General features: G+C 39.1%; 1 protein-coding gene across 1 annotated transcript in view; it reads left to right on the forward strand.

Annotated features, from left to right (window-relative positions):
• Thsd7b (thrombospondin type 1 domain containing 7B) overlaps positions 1-17,230 on the forward strand; it is a 938,083-nt gene that overhangs the window by 384,445 nt on the left and 536,408 nt on the right. The window contains exon 6 of the mRNA XM_085840847.1: positions 9,508-9,663. Within this exon, the coding sequence (XP_085696973.1) occupies positions 9,508-9,663 (156 nt within the window). The remainder of the gene's footprint in view (positions 1-9,507; positions 9,664-17,230) is intronic.

The following is a 17,230-nucleotide window of genomic DNA, read 5'->3' on the forward strand; positions in this document are numbered from 1 at the left end:
CTTCCATGCATTCTGTGACAAGTTCTAAAACCAATTTGCTCCCTGTTTCAATGGCACCCATCCTCTTCCATTTCCTCCTCCAGCTTCCTCATCTCAACAGGGGCTCTGTATTCTTGCTTCCTTCCAGTTCATGTTCATTGGCTTTAGGGATATGTAATTATCTTTGCCCTTTATCAGCTGATGAGGAGAAATATTTTGTAAGAATGGTAAGATTTGCACTTAGTGAAAGGGGAGTTTTGGTCCTACCTCTTCCCAACTTCAAGGTATTTCATTGTTATTAAGAGGGACAGATGGAAAGGTGTGCAGTAGAGAGTATGTGTATAGATCTTTAGGAAGTAACTAACATTAACATGTAAAATTCAAATAATCACAAACCGTTTCATTTACTATCTCTGTAGCCTTTAAAACTAATCACAGGGACCTTTTGTAATCACCACAGAAATTGCCACATAGTTCCTCCTCTCTCCGTAACAATACTTCCTGATATTTCACCTTTACAGCTGACAGTTTTTATCAATTGAATTTTTCCTTGACTATTTCATCCATGCTATTGTGCATTTATATTCTCAGTATCTCTTTTCTCAATCCCACCCTTGCCATACCCTCTTCTCATTAATACTTCCTTGATCATGTTCATGCCCTGTTGCTTTTTAAACCCATCGAGTTTAACCAGGGCCGTTTGTGTGACCATAGGCTTGGATATCCATTACAGCACTGAACTTACTACTGTGTATACAACTGAGAATAAAGACACCTCTTGGCAGAATCTTCTAGTAGCCAATATTTCAGCACAGAGGAATAAGCTTCCATCCATAACTAGTTATATACTGGGGCAGCCATATATAGGTTCAGTGTAGGTGACCACAGTTGCCTTAAGTTCAAGATAATGATGGGTGCTGTTGATATTTGCAGTTACTCCTCTGTAAGTTTTATCTTGACATTTTTTAAAAATAGCTTCAGTGTTTTCTTTTCCTCCTAATTATTACTATAATGGCAGATATTTTCCCATTCCCCAGTTTTGTTACAAAGACAAAGACATAGCAAAACCCAATGTTAAAATACAGATTTAAGATGATTGGAGCTGAGCTCCTCACATCACACATGGGATGGTGTGATGTTTCAGCTATGACATCTCAGTGGTCCTGATTACTCACATTCATCTCACCTGCATTTGATGATCAAAGGTGGGCCTGAGGGGTGGAGAGATACCTCAGCAGTTAGGAGAATTTATTATTTTTGGAGAACACTTGGGTTCAATTCCAACACCCACATAAGAGCTCACAGTCACCTATATCTTCTGTCTTCTGGGGCACAGGGTATGCATGGGGTACACAAACCTTCCATCCACATAAAATGAAGTATTTAAAAATATTCTGAAATCTGTCTGAGTTTATTGTAATTCTCAGTTTAAAATGGGAAGTGATAGAAAATATTAAAATGAAAAAAATTTTAAAGGTGGGCTTGGATTCAAGCTTGATGTTCCATGCTTGATGCCAAGCACGGGTGCATGTCAGCCAGTATTATTAGCATCAATAACTTAAATAGGTGATTAGGGAAGACTCACTCTCATTTGACTCCTGTCATTGTTTCTATAGACAATGAGCTATTTGTTACAAAGTGCTGAAGAGAAGGGAGACTCTTGTACTGAACCCTCTTACAAGCAGTGCTTTGCAGAGACCATTTCTGCCTTTGACCTCCACATTAACTCTGTTCTTTCGTCTGTCCTCCTGACCTTCCTAAATTTCCTCTTTGTCGGGACTCATTCTCATCCCTCTAAATGTCCTCCGGGCCTTCTCACTCAGCCATAATGGTTTTAATTTTATAAAGAGTAAAAAATATTATCCTTGGGTCATTTCTTTTCCTTAATTCTTCCTTAGTTCCCTCTTTAGCTCTTAGCCAAACATCCACAAAGCAAACAGAAAAAAAATCTCAAAATGGGCTCAGAAGTGAGACTGTAAAATAATAAACAGAGTATGCCACGCTCCTATACTTCTTTAAGCACATAATTATTGGCTGTCGATTGCTCTATAAAACTGTATTCAGACTTCATTTTTGTTCTGAATATTGCTATTTCATTTTTTAGTCTATAGTGTAGTTACTTTTCAGCAACAGCAAATGTATCCACGGACGGGCATTTTCTAATAGATTAGATTAAATGAATTAAATTTAGAAACTTTTGGACATGTGTCCAAATTTCACATAATTACTTCTAATTGCGGAAATTATTTTTCAGATATCAAATCTGCTGTATATACACACACCCTCCTGCCAAATTATATTGCACAGTACTTTGCCAAGAGAGTCACAATATGGCTAAAATTAAGCTTCATTAGGTGTAACAGGATGAGATGCAATTTAATTTTTAAAGCTGACTGTAAGTACTAGAAGAAAGATTGGCTTTTCTTCTGTCTACCAACTTAAAAAATGATATATTATTTTGCAAATCCCAGTGGCAAAGGGTAACTGAAATAATTCATGCATTTTCTCAGAGTCAAAGAACTTCATGCTTGAAACTGTGCTATTATTTATCTTTACCCTTCATCCATTTGACTCCCTTGGTCTGTAAAAGAGGCCATTTTATTTTAGCAGAAGGTGGATTGAGTTTCTGCCAAGTCAGTGTATTCCCTAAATGGATATGTCAGAGGCAATATTGTTTCTCAAAAATCATTTAGGAAGCAGCATTTTTACATAAGTAGGCTCTTTCATTAGTTTTGAATTAAATTTGGGCAATTGCTGTTTCTGTTATGGCTGCTTCTTGGAAAGCCCAAGCAATGAGGGAATCCTACGTCCTTGAGTCAAAATTTCCTGTGGGGCCTATGTCAGGCCTGGAAGATTGGGATGGATCTGACTTGTCTGAATACCTTCTTTATGGAGGTTGATGATATTTACAAAATTGAATATTTTGCATAAAATCAGTTGGAGATAGAGGGTTTAAATTGTTTTACGATGATGTGGATAGAAGGTAAGTTAATGTAGGTTTCAGAGTGTCCCAAAAATTGTATCTGATTTTCATTTTTTAGCCTTGAAAATTATGGGAGAAAATATAATCATTAATTCCACAGATGCCTCTCATTGTCCTGAAGATAATGTGCATTTAATTGTGCCATGACAGAATTACATTGACTGCTTTGTGAGTTTTGAAAGAATGTCTTAAATTTTTCATCTAATAATAGATATATTAAAAAAGAAGTATCTATTAGCTGCTATGATAATATTTTTCTTTTAGGCAAATGAATAAAGGGGCTATAGACTAAAGGGGGCCTTGGAGATATTAATTATAATTAGCAAATTAATATTTTTCTGTTTAAATGTTCTATTTGCAGGGTTAAAGAAATAAAGCCAATTAGATCTTGCAAAGTATCCATCATTTGGAATAGAAGTGGTTTCTCTCACAAATATTTGCATCATCCTGTTTTGTTAATTCAAATTAGTTGGGATTCTAGCTGGATTTGATTTTAAAGAATAAACTGTAGAAAAGTTCATTATTCCATATTGTAATTAGTAATATAATTGTCGGTGTGGTAGTTCCATGGCTAACCACAACACGAAGGTTTTCCTTACCTACAGTACATTTTCTTTAAAACTCTATGCTCATCTGAAATTACCTTTTCCCTAAAGAAGAAAATGAACTTTATTCCTTTCTAGAATTCAGAACAGTGCACATTTTGTAACACTGAGTGTATCACCTACCAGCACATTTTGTCCCTTGTTAATTAGCAGTCTGTGCATTGAGTCATTCATTATTTAAGAAAACTTTGCAATCATTAGTAGCAGACTTCAACATTTCTTTTAGACTAGGTCAATTTAATCATTTCTCACTGCAAATGAAAAATTCCAGGTTAGGTACCAGAATATTCAAAATATTAATTACTACCAAATATGAGCAACCACTTAAAATACAGTAATGTATTCCTCAGCATTGGGAAAGACTCTGCTACATAGAGTTCAGACTTTATCCTAGTTAAAAGTTTGGGGGTATTTTAATACTTGAGGATCATTAGAAGTCTCTGAGAGAACTGAAATTGTGGTGTTCAGAGGCCACACAGCCTATGAGGCCTGATTAATGGTGTCTTCAGTCCAGCATGTGGTCAGTGTCAGGGGGGCAGAAAGCTTCCAGGAGAAAAATGCAGTAATAAAGGTGTTCACTGACCAGGGAGTCACTGTGTTTGAGATGACAGAGTTAGCTAACAGCCATTTCAAAGATAGTGACCAGGAAAGCAACAATTCCTACTTCAAGCCCTCTAGATGGAGTTTGAGTCAGGATAAATGAAGGCTTAATAACGTGGGAACTGTAGATACTCCAACTCCAGCAGGATCCAACTCCATCCCACTCACTCCCTAAGATACTGGAATTGGAATATTCTTATGCATGAGTAATGAGTAAATAGTAACTAGTCTTCTGAGATTAGCAAATTTGGGGTTCTGTATCTCTTCAGTGGGCCAGATATGAACCCAGGTTAGAATTCTGAAGCAGTGGTATAAAGAAAAGTTTAGGTCTAGCTTAAAGGGTTAAATTGAGTCTGGCACATTCTTAGGTTCCTTGGATCTGTTCTATCTCTGTCTACCTCTCATACACTTTGACTCATACAAAGGCTATCCTGTCTTGACTGATGCTTTCATTTTATAGAAAGAAAACTGAAACCACAGATAGGGGGTAAGTTTGCCTCCTGGCCTGAGGTTCAGGCTTTACTCTCCTTTGGATTTGAGAATGAAATTGTACAAAGTACCCATGTCTTTGGAGTTTAGTTTTTTAGTCAAATTGATTAATTAAACTCAGTTATCCCTAGAGCTAACATCCAGGGATATCAGTCGATAAGTGTAGAAGCATCCTATGTTTGCCCTTCTCTAGTGTTCTGAAGTTGTTAAGAGCTTTGTGACATACTCATGATTTATTTCTGGAGCAAATGTGTCCTGGGATGGGGCTTAGGGTCATGAAAGACCCAGGTTGACCCAGACACATCGATTCAGTGCCTAAGTGAAGCATCTTAGACATTTCACCAGGACTGGAAGAATTTATTGATATAGATTAAGACTAACTGTCCATCAAAGCAGCAGGTGCTGAAGAAAAATGACTGCTTTGACAAATGGTTTTATCCCATCCTTGGGTCTCTAATATGTCACTTTGGAGTCCCCAAGGAAATTACTTCCTGATCTTTTTCCATGTAATAGTGACCCTCTATACTTTGAAATCTTCTATTACGTGTATTGTCTAAGAGTCTACTAATTGACAGTTAAGTATTTATAAAAGAGGACTTCAGTATGTGGAACCCCTTAACCACTCTCAACTTCTCTTCAAAATTAAAGAGATATAATTTAACTTTGGTTGTGGTGTCCTGACAGATTCAGCTTCAGGGTATGTTCCCCTGTCTCTTTGTAATGGGGGTTCTATCTAAAAGCCTTTCCTGCCAGTCATTCTGGGAGCTGCACATGAAGTTTACTGATATTTTACCATGTGCCTGGTGGATACTTGCTGGTGGGTGGAGAAGTGTCAGCTCCTGTGCCAGTGTCAGATGCAGAGATATGGTAGCATACCATTGATTCGCCTTAGAGATGAGCCGTTTGGGGACTGCTTTAGCACTGGCATCTTATACTTCATCTGGCTGGGGTTGGAAGGAGGGAAACATGACAATTGAAAGACAGCAAAACCATTGGCATCTTGTGGTGCCCTGGATGCATTTGAAGTTTCAATCAAACCCAGGGTGATATGGTTCTATGAGTAGAGGGTCTTGGTGTGTTTCACTCATCATTGTCACTCCTCCATCAATAACATGGTGTTTACACAAGCTGTGTGATTGGTTACCGTGCACTGATTATCAACTTTTCTGAGTCCAATAAGACAGAAATCACTCATGTACAACATGTTTCATGAAGCAGATTTGTTACTTACTGGCTAGTTGCAAGGAAAAAATAAAATCTAGCTTATCCTGATCCAGTCTTCCAAGGTATATAAAGAACATGGCTGTGTTCTTAGCTCAGAATTGCCCACCTAAATGTGGCCACCCTGAGTTTCATATATTAGGGCATATGGCATGGTATTGAAGGATACCTTGCTGTCAGGTCACTGTCAGACAGTCCAAGCTTTTTGGCCAGTTCTTCTCTTCTATCCTGATATGGAATGTCTAACATATTTTGTAGTTATTCTCCAGAATGATAGGCAATCAGTGGGGGAGAACAGAGACAATTTATGGCTATTCAGCCAGTGTCCCCTCCACAATGGGCACTAGGAAATGTCAAGTAAAAACATCACCCAATGGAGTGGTTCACACCACAGACTCAGAAGCCAAACTGCCTGCTTCCAGACCTTATCTCTACCATTCCTTAGCTGAGCTTATGGGCAGATGAGCTAAAAATTTTTAAATTTTTTTTAATTATTTTTTCATTTTGTCTATGTTTCTATGTAAATATATCTGCATGGGAGTATAATCCCAGGCAGTTGGAAGATGTTGGAGTCCCTGGAGTTAGAGATATGCACCACCCATATAGGTTCTGGGAATATAATTTTGCACTGTAATTGATGAACTATCCCTCCAAACTGTGGGCTAACATTTCTATACTGTAGTACTTTTATTTTAAAAACTAGAGATACATAAAGAACACATAGGTCAAAGTCAACGAGAAGCTACCCAGACTAAATGTGTTAGTGTGTGTTTGGTGTTGTAACCTACGTTTGGCATGTATTATGCATGTTTAGTAAATGATTGAACTAATCAGCTGCCACACCCACTTTCTTACGTTCTGCAAGAGTTCCTTTCTAGGTGAGAGTAAGTGCCAACACACACAAGATGGGAGACAAACACACGTCCACAATAAAACACCTAGCTTGGTTGATATTTGTGGGATGCACAGATGTCTCTCATTCCATTGCCTGGTAATCTGTGGCTGACCTAATCTTGTTAGTAGATTGAACACAGACACAACCCTGGAGTGGCTGGTTTAAATGGTGACTTGGTAGTTTAGGAAGACTAACCAAAGAGTACACATGGAGGGACACATGGCATATATGTAGCAGTAGATGGCTCTGTCTGGCACCAATAGGAGAAGAGGTCCTTGGTCCTTGAAGGCTTGATATCCTAGTGTAGGGGTATGCCAGGGAGGAGAGGTGGGAGTGAGTGGGTGGGAGGGAAGCATCCTCACAGAAGCAGGGAGAGGATGGATGGGATAGGAGTGTTCCAGGGGAGAAACTGGGAAAGGGGTTTACATTTGAAATGTAAATAACATAAAATATCCAATAAAAAAAAAGGAAGACTCAGTTATCTTATTTACTCTGTGAATGTGTGTCTTGTGTGGGTTGCCTTATTCTGAATCCAGCCATATCATTGGTACATCTCTAGTTTGGTTTCCCATCCCACTGAAAACTTTAGTGTGAACTTCGTCTAATCACTACCTCTCATAAATATCCCTGGGCAGCTCCACTAATTCCCCCAGTTTCTGCTATCTCCTCCTCTTCCTGCCTCCACTCCATGACAGATGTGTTTTCGAATTCACATTGGCAATATAACTTTGCCCTTGACTTTCATTTTAAGTCAGATTAAATTGATTTGATGAACTTTAAAATAAATTTAAATATTTCAAATATTTAATCAATATGCAAATAAAATATTGGTGTTGTTTTCTCAATCTCTTCAGGTCACTTTCAGGAGTGATTCATACTGTCTTTGTTCACAGTAACTCCAACCAGACACACACATCCTGTGTCTTTTTCATGATGACGTTTATTTTCTCTTTTGCTGTTGGTTCTGTTCTTATTCAAGGTTCATCTGCCCAGAGTGGTGATGGGTCACAACCATCACTATATCTGATTCTTCCACACCCAGAGAAAGCAAGGAAACAAAGAAGGTGGCTGGACTCACCACGCAATCCCCTCCCAGCTCTTCCCACCTTTGAGGCATTTTCCACCTGCTCAACTGAATGGAAATGACACACAGGAAATATTTACAGAATAGAACAAGCCAGTCAGTAGATAAAACTTCCAGACCTGTAGCTATTGCTCACAAAGTTTGGAATGCTCCACTAACTCAAAACTTTCTCAGTGTGAGGCAACTCTGTGTAAGAAATGTAAATGGTTTTATATTTAGATGCTCTTTTTGATGTACATGTAAAGAATTAGTACATATTAATTGATCACCCCCATAAGAAGACATTTTTCTCTTCTTACATACCACCTCATTGCTTTAATATCTTATTATATTTCATGTGGCTCACATGGTTTACAGTTGTGTAGGCTGATGAGAACTTTGTTTCCCTGGTGGTATGCACGGGATCCTCCAGCACAATGAAAGCCAGCCAGTAGGATGGTGCTTCCAGGTTGATACCACCCTGACCTGTCTATATCCTCTGATTCAAGTATGTGGTGCCTCCATTAACAGGGTCATGCCACCAAGTTCTAGAGGCTAAACAAGAGCAATGACAACAGTCTTTAATATTTGGAGTGTTTTACTGAACCCTTTTTTATCTATGAATATGTATATATTTTCAACCACTTCTATAGTAGTAGGTCCCTATATGGCATTTTCAAAGGTTTTTAATGTAAGCTTTCTCTTCCTAAACTCCCTGTTCTACCCTTCTCACCCCTCCTACTCCATTCATTTATCCCTTCATGATCCATTATCCACCCCCCTTCACCTATCTTAGAGTCTATATTCTATTCCCCTTTCCTTGAAATCCCCCTCTAGCTACTCTTCTATTGATGTACACATGGGTCAATTCCACAATTCATCTATAGTAAATCTTGTTGCAATAGATGTAGACACATGTGCCATTTTCAGGGGCTCCAGATTCCACTCTTAAATATTCACAAAGGCCAGGAACTTTTGGTCTCGTCCACATCTTGCATTCTTTTGGTACTGAGGCTCTACAGGTAGAGGACAGGAGACAGGCCAGATGGACAATAGTGACTGCATCCTAAGGGTGCCAAGCTCAGCCTGAATTTGCACACATGAAAGCACCCCCACCCCCTTGGAGACCCAAACCTCTGGGTAACCCTGTTAGGAAACTGCTTTCTTAAGCCAGAACTGCAGTCAGAGTCCCATTTTTCTTCTTGTTCCAAGAAACCATTTTTCTTCTGTCTTTGCCAGCTCCACCCCTCTGGGGAGTCACAGCAGTAGATTGGTTATGCTAAACACTGCACCTTAGGGGTTCGATTTTGATGTTTTTCACAGAGCCCCAGTCATTTATATAGTTAAGATAGACTCTTCTTGAAACCTCACCAAGCCATTTAATTCTGTTTTAAATCATACCTCTAGATAATTTGTGTCTGTGATATTTCCTCTGTTCTTGTGAATTCCCCGGGAGTCCTTTGCACTTCAGGAATCTCAAGTGCATGCCCTCTGTCTCTGTCTTTTATCTTTACTCACCCCAAAGTCTAATAATGTAGAACAAAACATTCATATGGGAAAATGTTTGTCTTGATTGCATATACTGTTTAGAATCATACGCCTGCTAAAGATATGAGCAATTTTAGGACAGCCCCCCAAAAGTGACTTAATCATTTATGTTCTTATACTTTAGTCTCCAGGCCCGTGGAAAGTACACTATGCTTGGGACCTGCCCCCTCAGCCTCTCAGCTTTGCAATGTCCCTTGCTCGATGGACTGCATAGTATCTTCCTGGTCAGCCTGGGGCCCATGTGTTTATGAGAACTGCCATGATCCTCAGGGGAAGAAAGGTGAGTGTTTATGCTTCTTCATCTGCTTCCTGTGCACATATCTACTCCTCAGAATAAGCCAGCTTAAGACAGCATTTGTTTGTATTTAGATAACTGGCTCAGGCTTGGCAATGTTCAGTTATTAGGGAGACAGCTGAGGACATTTCCGTGACGCACAGAATCTGACCTTGATTGACTTTTATGTTAGGCTCAGAGCTGAGTTAAATGACTGCTACTCAATTGGAAATAATTTTTGTCCTAGTGATTCAGCTAGTTGGTAAATTGCTGGCCTAGCATGCACAAAGCCCTGGTTTCAACTTGCAGGACCACATAAAACCAGGCTTGCTGGTATATGCTTTTAATATATGGCACTGAGATAGTTGAGATGCAATTATTAGAAATACAGGACTATTCTTGGCTACAGAATGAATTTGAGTTTAGCTTTGGCTACATGAGATCCTGTCTCAAGTACAAATGTAACTGACTCTTTCTTGTAAGTAATGGTTCCACTGATATCTCATGGCATGATTAATTGTGATCACACTGGAAACCAACTATATTTGGTACTGCTATACTTTCAGATTTCCACATTTAACATTTGGCCTTATATTTTATATGTTAGTGAGGGACATCAAATATGTGTGTGTTTATTGGTTGGTGTTTAGTGTCCTTGGGCTTAAAATGACATCTTCACTTATTTTTACTTACTTAGCCATTGTAATCTAGTTTGCCCCATCTTGTATCCCCACCCCTAAAAGTCCATTTCTGGAGACATCTTTCCATCTTTCACTGACCTTTTAGTTTCCATCAGCATCGTTTCTCCTTGTATGTTATACCAAGAAGAAATATTCATTTTATTAATATGAAGAGAAATAAGATCCGTTGGCTTTCTAAATGGTAGGTTGTGGTTGCTCCGCTATAATCCTACTTTACATGCAGAGAAATACCACATGCTCAACTGTTGAGTGCAATGATCCTTGTGCCCCCTGTCTGTGCAAGACAATGCATATCTACTAGAAGTTCACGTGATTATCATCTATGGCTTGCTCTGTGAAGACACATGCCCATATTCATCCTCATGTTGCAGGGATTTCATTTTGCTCTGCCCCTTACTGTAAAAGAAAAGAGGAAGAACAGTATTAAATCTAGGACAAGAGAATGCTAACTTTGTTTTTCATTAATTTATAAAAATGAACTAAGCCTCTATATGACATGAAAATCCTTACAAATTCATGTGTTTCAACACCATCTATCTAGTTGGGTGATCTGTGTCTGAGTGCTGTAGAACCTCTGAGGTATGAAGAACAGGTAGAACAGATGAGGATCTGGGAACATATATTTGAGGACTAGAGATCCTCTGCACTCCCAGTTCTACCTCCTACCTTTTGCTCTTCTAGCTAGACTGCAAGTTTCGGCTACCATGGACAGAGGAGCCACCATGCATTCCCTGGCTTCCTCTGAATATGTGAGCAGGAGTGAATCTCTCCTCCTTTTGGAAAGTTGCTTTTGTCAGATATTTCCTCATAACAATGTGAGACTAAGTAGTACATCATATAACCTCAAAACCTGAGGACCCAGAAAAATTCCCAATAACATTAATAGCACAGTTGTGCTCCATATATAATTAGAACCTGTCATTTTCTTATAACTATGCATGAGATTCCTTAGGGTGACTTGGATGCCCTTAGAACCTAGAATCGGTCCTCCTGTATTTTATCTGTGCCATGCCAGCTTTTAAGGTAAGCTCCTTGAAAGCTAAAACCCTTTAAGCTTTACCAGGACTGAAACTACTCTAGGGAGGGACTTCCATACACATAATTCTCACTGCATAATGTGTCATTCTTCTTTGCTTTCAAAGACATAGATTCACTCAACACACCAAGTGGACCTCATTTTACGTTGGGCACCTATTGATGTAGGTAATATGAGCCCACTTCATACTGATTTCAAAGCAAAGAAGAAACTCATACATCTGAAAGCAGAATGGCTGTTGGGATGACACCGAACAATGTCAGGGGCTCTCAATTTTCCCATTCCGTTCTTTCTATGCTTCAACTTGCCAAGCTGTCTTCTCATCCTATCATTCTTTGTAGTAGGGTGAGCTTGATAAGCCATCTTCATAGATCAAAGCTCAGCAAGAAATTTCATTTAAGATAATAAATAATGCAGTAGAGAATGTCTTCTCCCATAGTTCCAGGAAGAGTTCTGGAGAGGAACTCCATGCCATGCTTGCTTCTGAATACTCTCTGACCAGGGGATGGATCTTGAGTGGTTAGGTCCTAAGCTTATGTTCCCAGAATGCTGTTAGCTGCTCTAACACTGCTCCTTCACTCGATGAGAAAACAGAACAGGGAGAGAGGGAATGGGAATGATTGCTTCCTTAAGGATATTTTGAGAAGGCAAAAGTGATTCTGAGCCTATACTTTAGGAACAATTACTTGATAGATATTGTCAGTCTTCTTATTTTGGCACATTGGCTTCTTTATGGCAATTTGGAGCATGTCTTTTCCTATTTCTGTGTTGCATTTATTTTCTCTTAAGCCAAACTTTACACACACACACACACACACACACACACACACACACACGTACTCTTCTTTTAAATTTTATCTCAGTCTTCCTTCTCCACAACTCAAACACATCCCTGGAATACATGGGGAAAGCATGTAATTCTTTCTCCTTGTGTACTCTCTCAACATATCTATATGTAGAACTCTGTGCTCACTGAATGTTATTCTATGTTACCTCCTGAAAATATATGTATATACATCTTTTCATTTCTGTTGAATTTTGTCCCCTGAAGTATGTGCTCAAGTTATAAAGGCACATATATTCCAGGAGTATTTATGATGGTATTTGCAAAAGGGTCCTTGCCAATGTAACTGAATTACAATGGGGTAACTAAGGAAGGGAAACCCTATTATAATGATTGGTGTTCTTATGAACAACAGAACTTTGGACAGAAATGCCTGCTTAGAAAGAAGAGGATTATGTGAGGATACAGAGCCATAGGAGAACAAGGATGCAAGTCACATGGAGAAGGATTGAGACACTGAAAATCACAGTTACACATACCAAAGAATATCAAAAATTAGAATTCATCAGAAGCTGGGAAGGCATTGAACCCACCTGTCCCAGTAATGTGCAGAAAGAACGTGGGTTGTTCCTTGATTTAATGTTGCTAATCTAGGGAAGTCTGAGACAATATATTTTTGTCTTTATGAAATCCCCATGTTCTTGAACTCTGCTATGATAATCTCAGATGACAGATTCTCCATTCATCTTGGCATTAGCATTGCTGTTACTATAAGCATACAAATGGTCATAGAATGCCAAAGTGGGAGAAGAAAGACGTAGATTGATTTGTCTAACATCATGTTGTAACATAATGGATAATCTTGGTCATGGCGACAGCTCACTTGCTAAAGTCCTTTCTTGAAGGACATAGTTTGATTTCCAAAAACTCACATGCAAAAAAAAAAAAAAAAAAAAAAAAGAAGCAATGTATAATGGTCCTCACATAGAATTCCTAGTGCTGGGAAACAAAGAAAGACAGAGGTCTGGGACTAACTGGCCAGCCCCCATATTCTCCTTGGTAAGCTCCAGAACAATTGTCTCAAAACACTAATTTCGACAGCATCTGAGGAACAAGAGCAGAGATGGCTCTCTGATCTCACACAAGCATCTGCATAAACAGCCACACATTCATACACACACACACACACAAATAGAAACAAACTCAAAAACAATAGCTAAGCCAAGGGTGGCTCCAGTGTTCCCTTGTCTCTAGTACAGTATATTTGCAAACACAAAGATCCATCAGTTCATTTTCTTCATAAGCCTAAAGACATTTGGATCAAGGTGGTAAATCCAGCCTTGAGAATGGAAACAATCTTCCAATTGTGCATTGAAGTGCCAGGTAGAGTGTTCATTTTGCCCCAAGAAACAGTTTCTTTCAGAGACTTATTTAGTTTTGGGTTCTGAAAGACTGGGTAGGGTCAATGGGAGTTATGACCTAAAGGTGAAGGAGTCCTGCAGTCCTCAGGAACATTTTAGTCACTGTTAATACTTTTGGTTTTGTTAGAGCCCCCAAACAGGTACTGGAAGGTGGCTTCCTTTTGCAATGCTAAATCACCACAGTCAGGAATAATGGACAGCTTTTGTGATTGTTATTCAGGGCTGAGAGTTTACTACTTTAAAGTAATTCTCCAAAGTAGAGAGAAATTAGTCCTGTATGTCTTGCTGAAACCTGGCAGGACCACCTGCCTCTAATTCCTCTTGGGAAAAATCGGGCATGGAGTTCTCCCTCTGGGGAAATGATTTTGTGCCTACAGGCAGACTGAATATGTGCTGGGGATGGGAGCAATCATCTTGTTATTTCTACCAACTGGTGAGGATAGAGTCTGTACTCTCTCTGTTCTTTATTTCTGCCCCATGATCCTGTAGGGACTGGACCAGTCACCGATAGGCACAAAGTAAATATGACTTAGATTCCACAGTGCCTGGACACAATTCATACACTAACTGTGGCAAAACCCCTGGGATGGCAGTGGGTGTGTGGTTCTGCATCTGAATTACCTCCTCAGAAAATCCAATCAACTGATTAACAGAAATCTGGATAAATTCCTGGCTACTTAATACCCTCATATATTGATGCACTGGGTCCATATTCATATAGGTACACTCTTTAATAGTTACATATGTGTGTATACAATGTGTATGTATTAAAGAGGGAAAAAATAGATGATTTGAGGAAAAGTCAAGCAACCAAGAAGGAAACAGACTTGGAAAGGAGAAGACCTTTGCCAAACACACATGTCCTGATCACCTGGGTTTTCCTTATTTTATTCTGTTTTCTTTATTCCCATTTAAAAAGAAAACAGAAAGAAATAAGGAAACCAGATGCTAGGAGATGTTTTATTAGCTGATAGAATAAATGGTTAAAGAAATTATCTTTATATTTCTCTTGTTCTCTGTCAGATGCCCCTTCAGTCAGGCATCATCTAAGGCTTAGGAATGACAGCTACTCAGAGGGCATTAGAAAACCAGTCATGTTCACAGGCTCTGCCCCTCCATCACATCAGCGACAGACAGACAAGGGGAGCAGCGCTTGGCAGGCCAGTGCTTGTCAAGTGAGGCTGGGACACCTTCCAATGGAATTTAAATTGGATGAATTCAAATCGTTTATTGTTTTATCTCTGAGGTACTCCCGCAGCCTTACAATTAGAGAAACACAAAAGACAACTGGCCCAAAGAAAATGCTGATGAATAAGCCCTACACATAGGTGTGATGCCCATTAAAAAAAAAATCCCTCTTGATACATAGATTTACTGACAGCCTGGTTACTTGCACTTAAGTTCTATGAAGGCAAACTTCTGAAGATGAGCCTGATAGAGACCTTTATAAGTGGCATCCTAATAGCTGCCTACCTCCACATCAGACTTCAAGAATATCTCCCTGCTTTAACCACAGCACAGAAAACGCTCCAAAGTTCCTACAGGCAAAGATATTTTTAATTGGAAATACTAGGGCTATTCTTAAAAAGTTTCTCTTTATTTTTTTTTCGTTCTGAAAAATTAATATAGACAGCAAACTAGGGTCAGAAACCACTGACATGCCTGAAATCTAATTTTACAGTAAAAACATTTCCTTTTTCCATTGCTGCTTGCTGGGTTGGCTCTAATTCTACTTTCACTTAAATTGTATAAAAAATTATTTGGTTTCATTAGAAATAATATCCATGTTACTCAGATAAGCTTTTCTCTTCCATTTTTGTGTGTCTGTGTTGATATTGACAGTAGGCTACACCTTCTTCTTATGCAAAATATTAAAGGTTTTCATGATGGCTTTACCTTATCAATGCTTCTTATTTTCTGTGGTATAATAGGCTGGAAAATAATCATGATGCTTTAAAATGCTTGCTCTCTCTCTCTCTCTCTCTCTCTCTCTCTCTCTCCCTCCCTCCCTCCCTCCCTCCTCCTTCCTCCATCCCCTCTCAGTTGATAACTAAAGAACTGGAATCAAAGAGTTAGTCTGGGACAAAGAAAGGATGCCTGATTCAGTAACTTTCTTTCATACAAACATGGTGGCCTGAATTCAATCTCCAGAAACTATGGAAAACAAGTCAAGCACAGTGTTGTACATTTGTAATCCCAGTGCTGGGCTGCCAGAGAAAGACTAATTCCTCTGGGGCTTGCTGGCCAGCCAGATTAACTTTGGAGGCCAGTGAGATACCCTGTCTCATAAAGGAAGTACTTCTAAAGAATGACAACCAAGCTTGTACTCCGGTCTACACACAAGTATGTGTATACACACCTATACTTCAAATATATCATGTTCTTTGGCTCAATATCCTTATCCATCATCCTGGTCAGCCAAAGACAACTGGAAAATGCAATGTTCAGCATGCAGTATGCTTCTGCCAGTAGTGTGTGCAGTCTGCTGGCTATATTTTTCAGCCTAGTACCATGAGTTATCCTGGAGACAATATTATGTTATTTGTGAACAGTTTCATGGAAGCTCACATGGACACTGACACTCTATGACATAGCAGAAATACCGTCTTCAGACTTTGATATACCCATGAGTCTCCTTTAATTCTTCCTTGCCTTCACCTAGAAAGACTACTCTTTGGCTACTCTTCTGCCACCTTCTCTTCTGTCCTTACTTTCTCTAACCCACTATTCTGTCTTTTCTGGTTGCCTAAAGTAGAGTCACGTACTTAACCGTATATTTTGAATTCAGAGCTTATAGCAAAAATAAGCAAGCAAGCAAGCAAACCAACAAACAAAAATATAGAAAACCCTGAGATATTGGGTTCCATCAAAGGTGCATAGTAAATCTCTAGCCATGACACAATGATTATAACTATCTTCTATGTAGAGCCCCAAACCCCACTTTCTAGTCTGTCTAACTTGAGTTGAAGAGGCCAATCCATGGTACCTTCCTTTGAGGTTTACCTTACAAAGGTAAAATTAATGGTTCATCCAGGAGCTAAGTCTGTGAAGTTAGAACTCTGGTCAACTTCTTACCCACCTACCTACTGCTGACACACTCTTGAAGGAACAATAAATTGCAAGTGTGGCCTTTGTTTCCAGATGTCTAAAATGAGTAGAGAACCTTACAGAAAGTCTAAAGGGTTTAAGTTCAGACAAATCTAAGTGGAACATCTGTAGCTGTTTTAGTTCATAGCTGTGTACACCCTTAGAAGCATTGCTTGTTGTATTCCCACCAGTATAGCACATCAAAATCACATGATTATTAGTAGTTACTGATTAATAATATTGTCTAACATAAAATTCAATCATTGTGAGATGCTGGCTACCCCAGGCACAGTGAACTTGGTTGTTGTATATCTTTTGGAATAGAACACCTGGGACAGCCCTGCTGTTGTTTACTGTAGGCATGGTTGCCTGTGTATGTGTAAGTTAAATATAATAAGAAGCCAAGGCTCTTGTTTTATTCTGAGCTTGTGGTGTGATTTGATCCTACTTAGAGTTTGGACAGGGCAGCACAAAAAAAAATGTCTAAAAGAATTTATTGACTGAAGAGATGCACTCTATAGATTTATGGCAAGATGGATGCAAC

This window comes from Mus caroli, unplaced genomic scaffold (assembly GCF_978045245.1).
Source record: "Mus caroli unplaced genomic scaffold, Mus_caroli_1 scaffold_1, whole genome shotgun sequence".
Classification (NCBI taxonomy): Eukaryota; Metazoa; Chordata; class Mammalia; order Rodentia; family Muridae; genus Mus; species Mus caroli.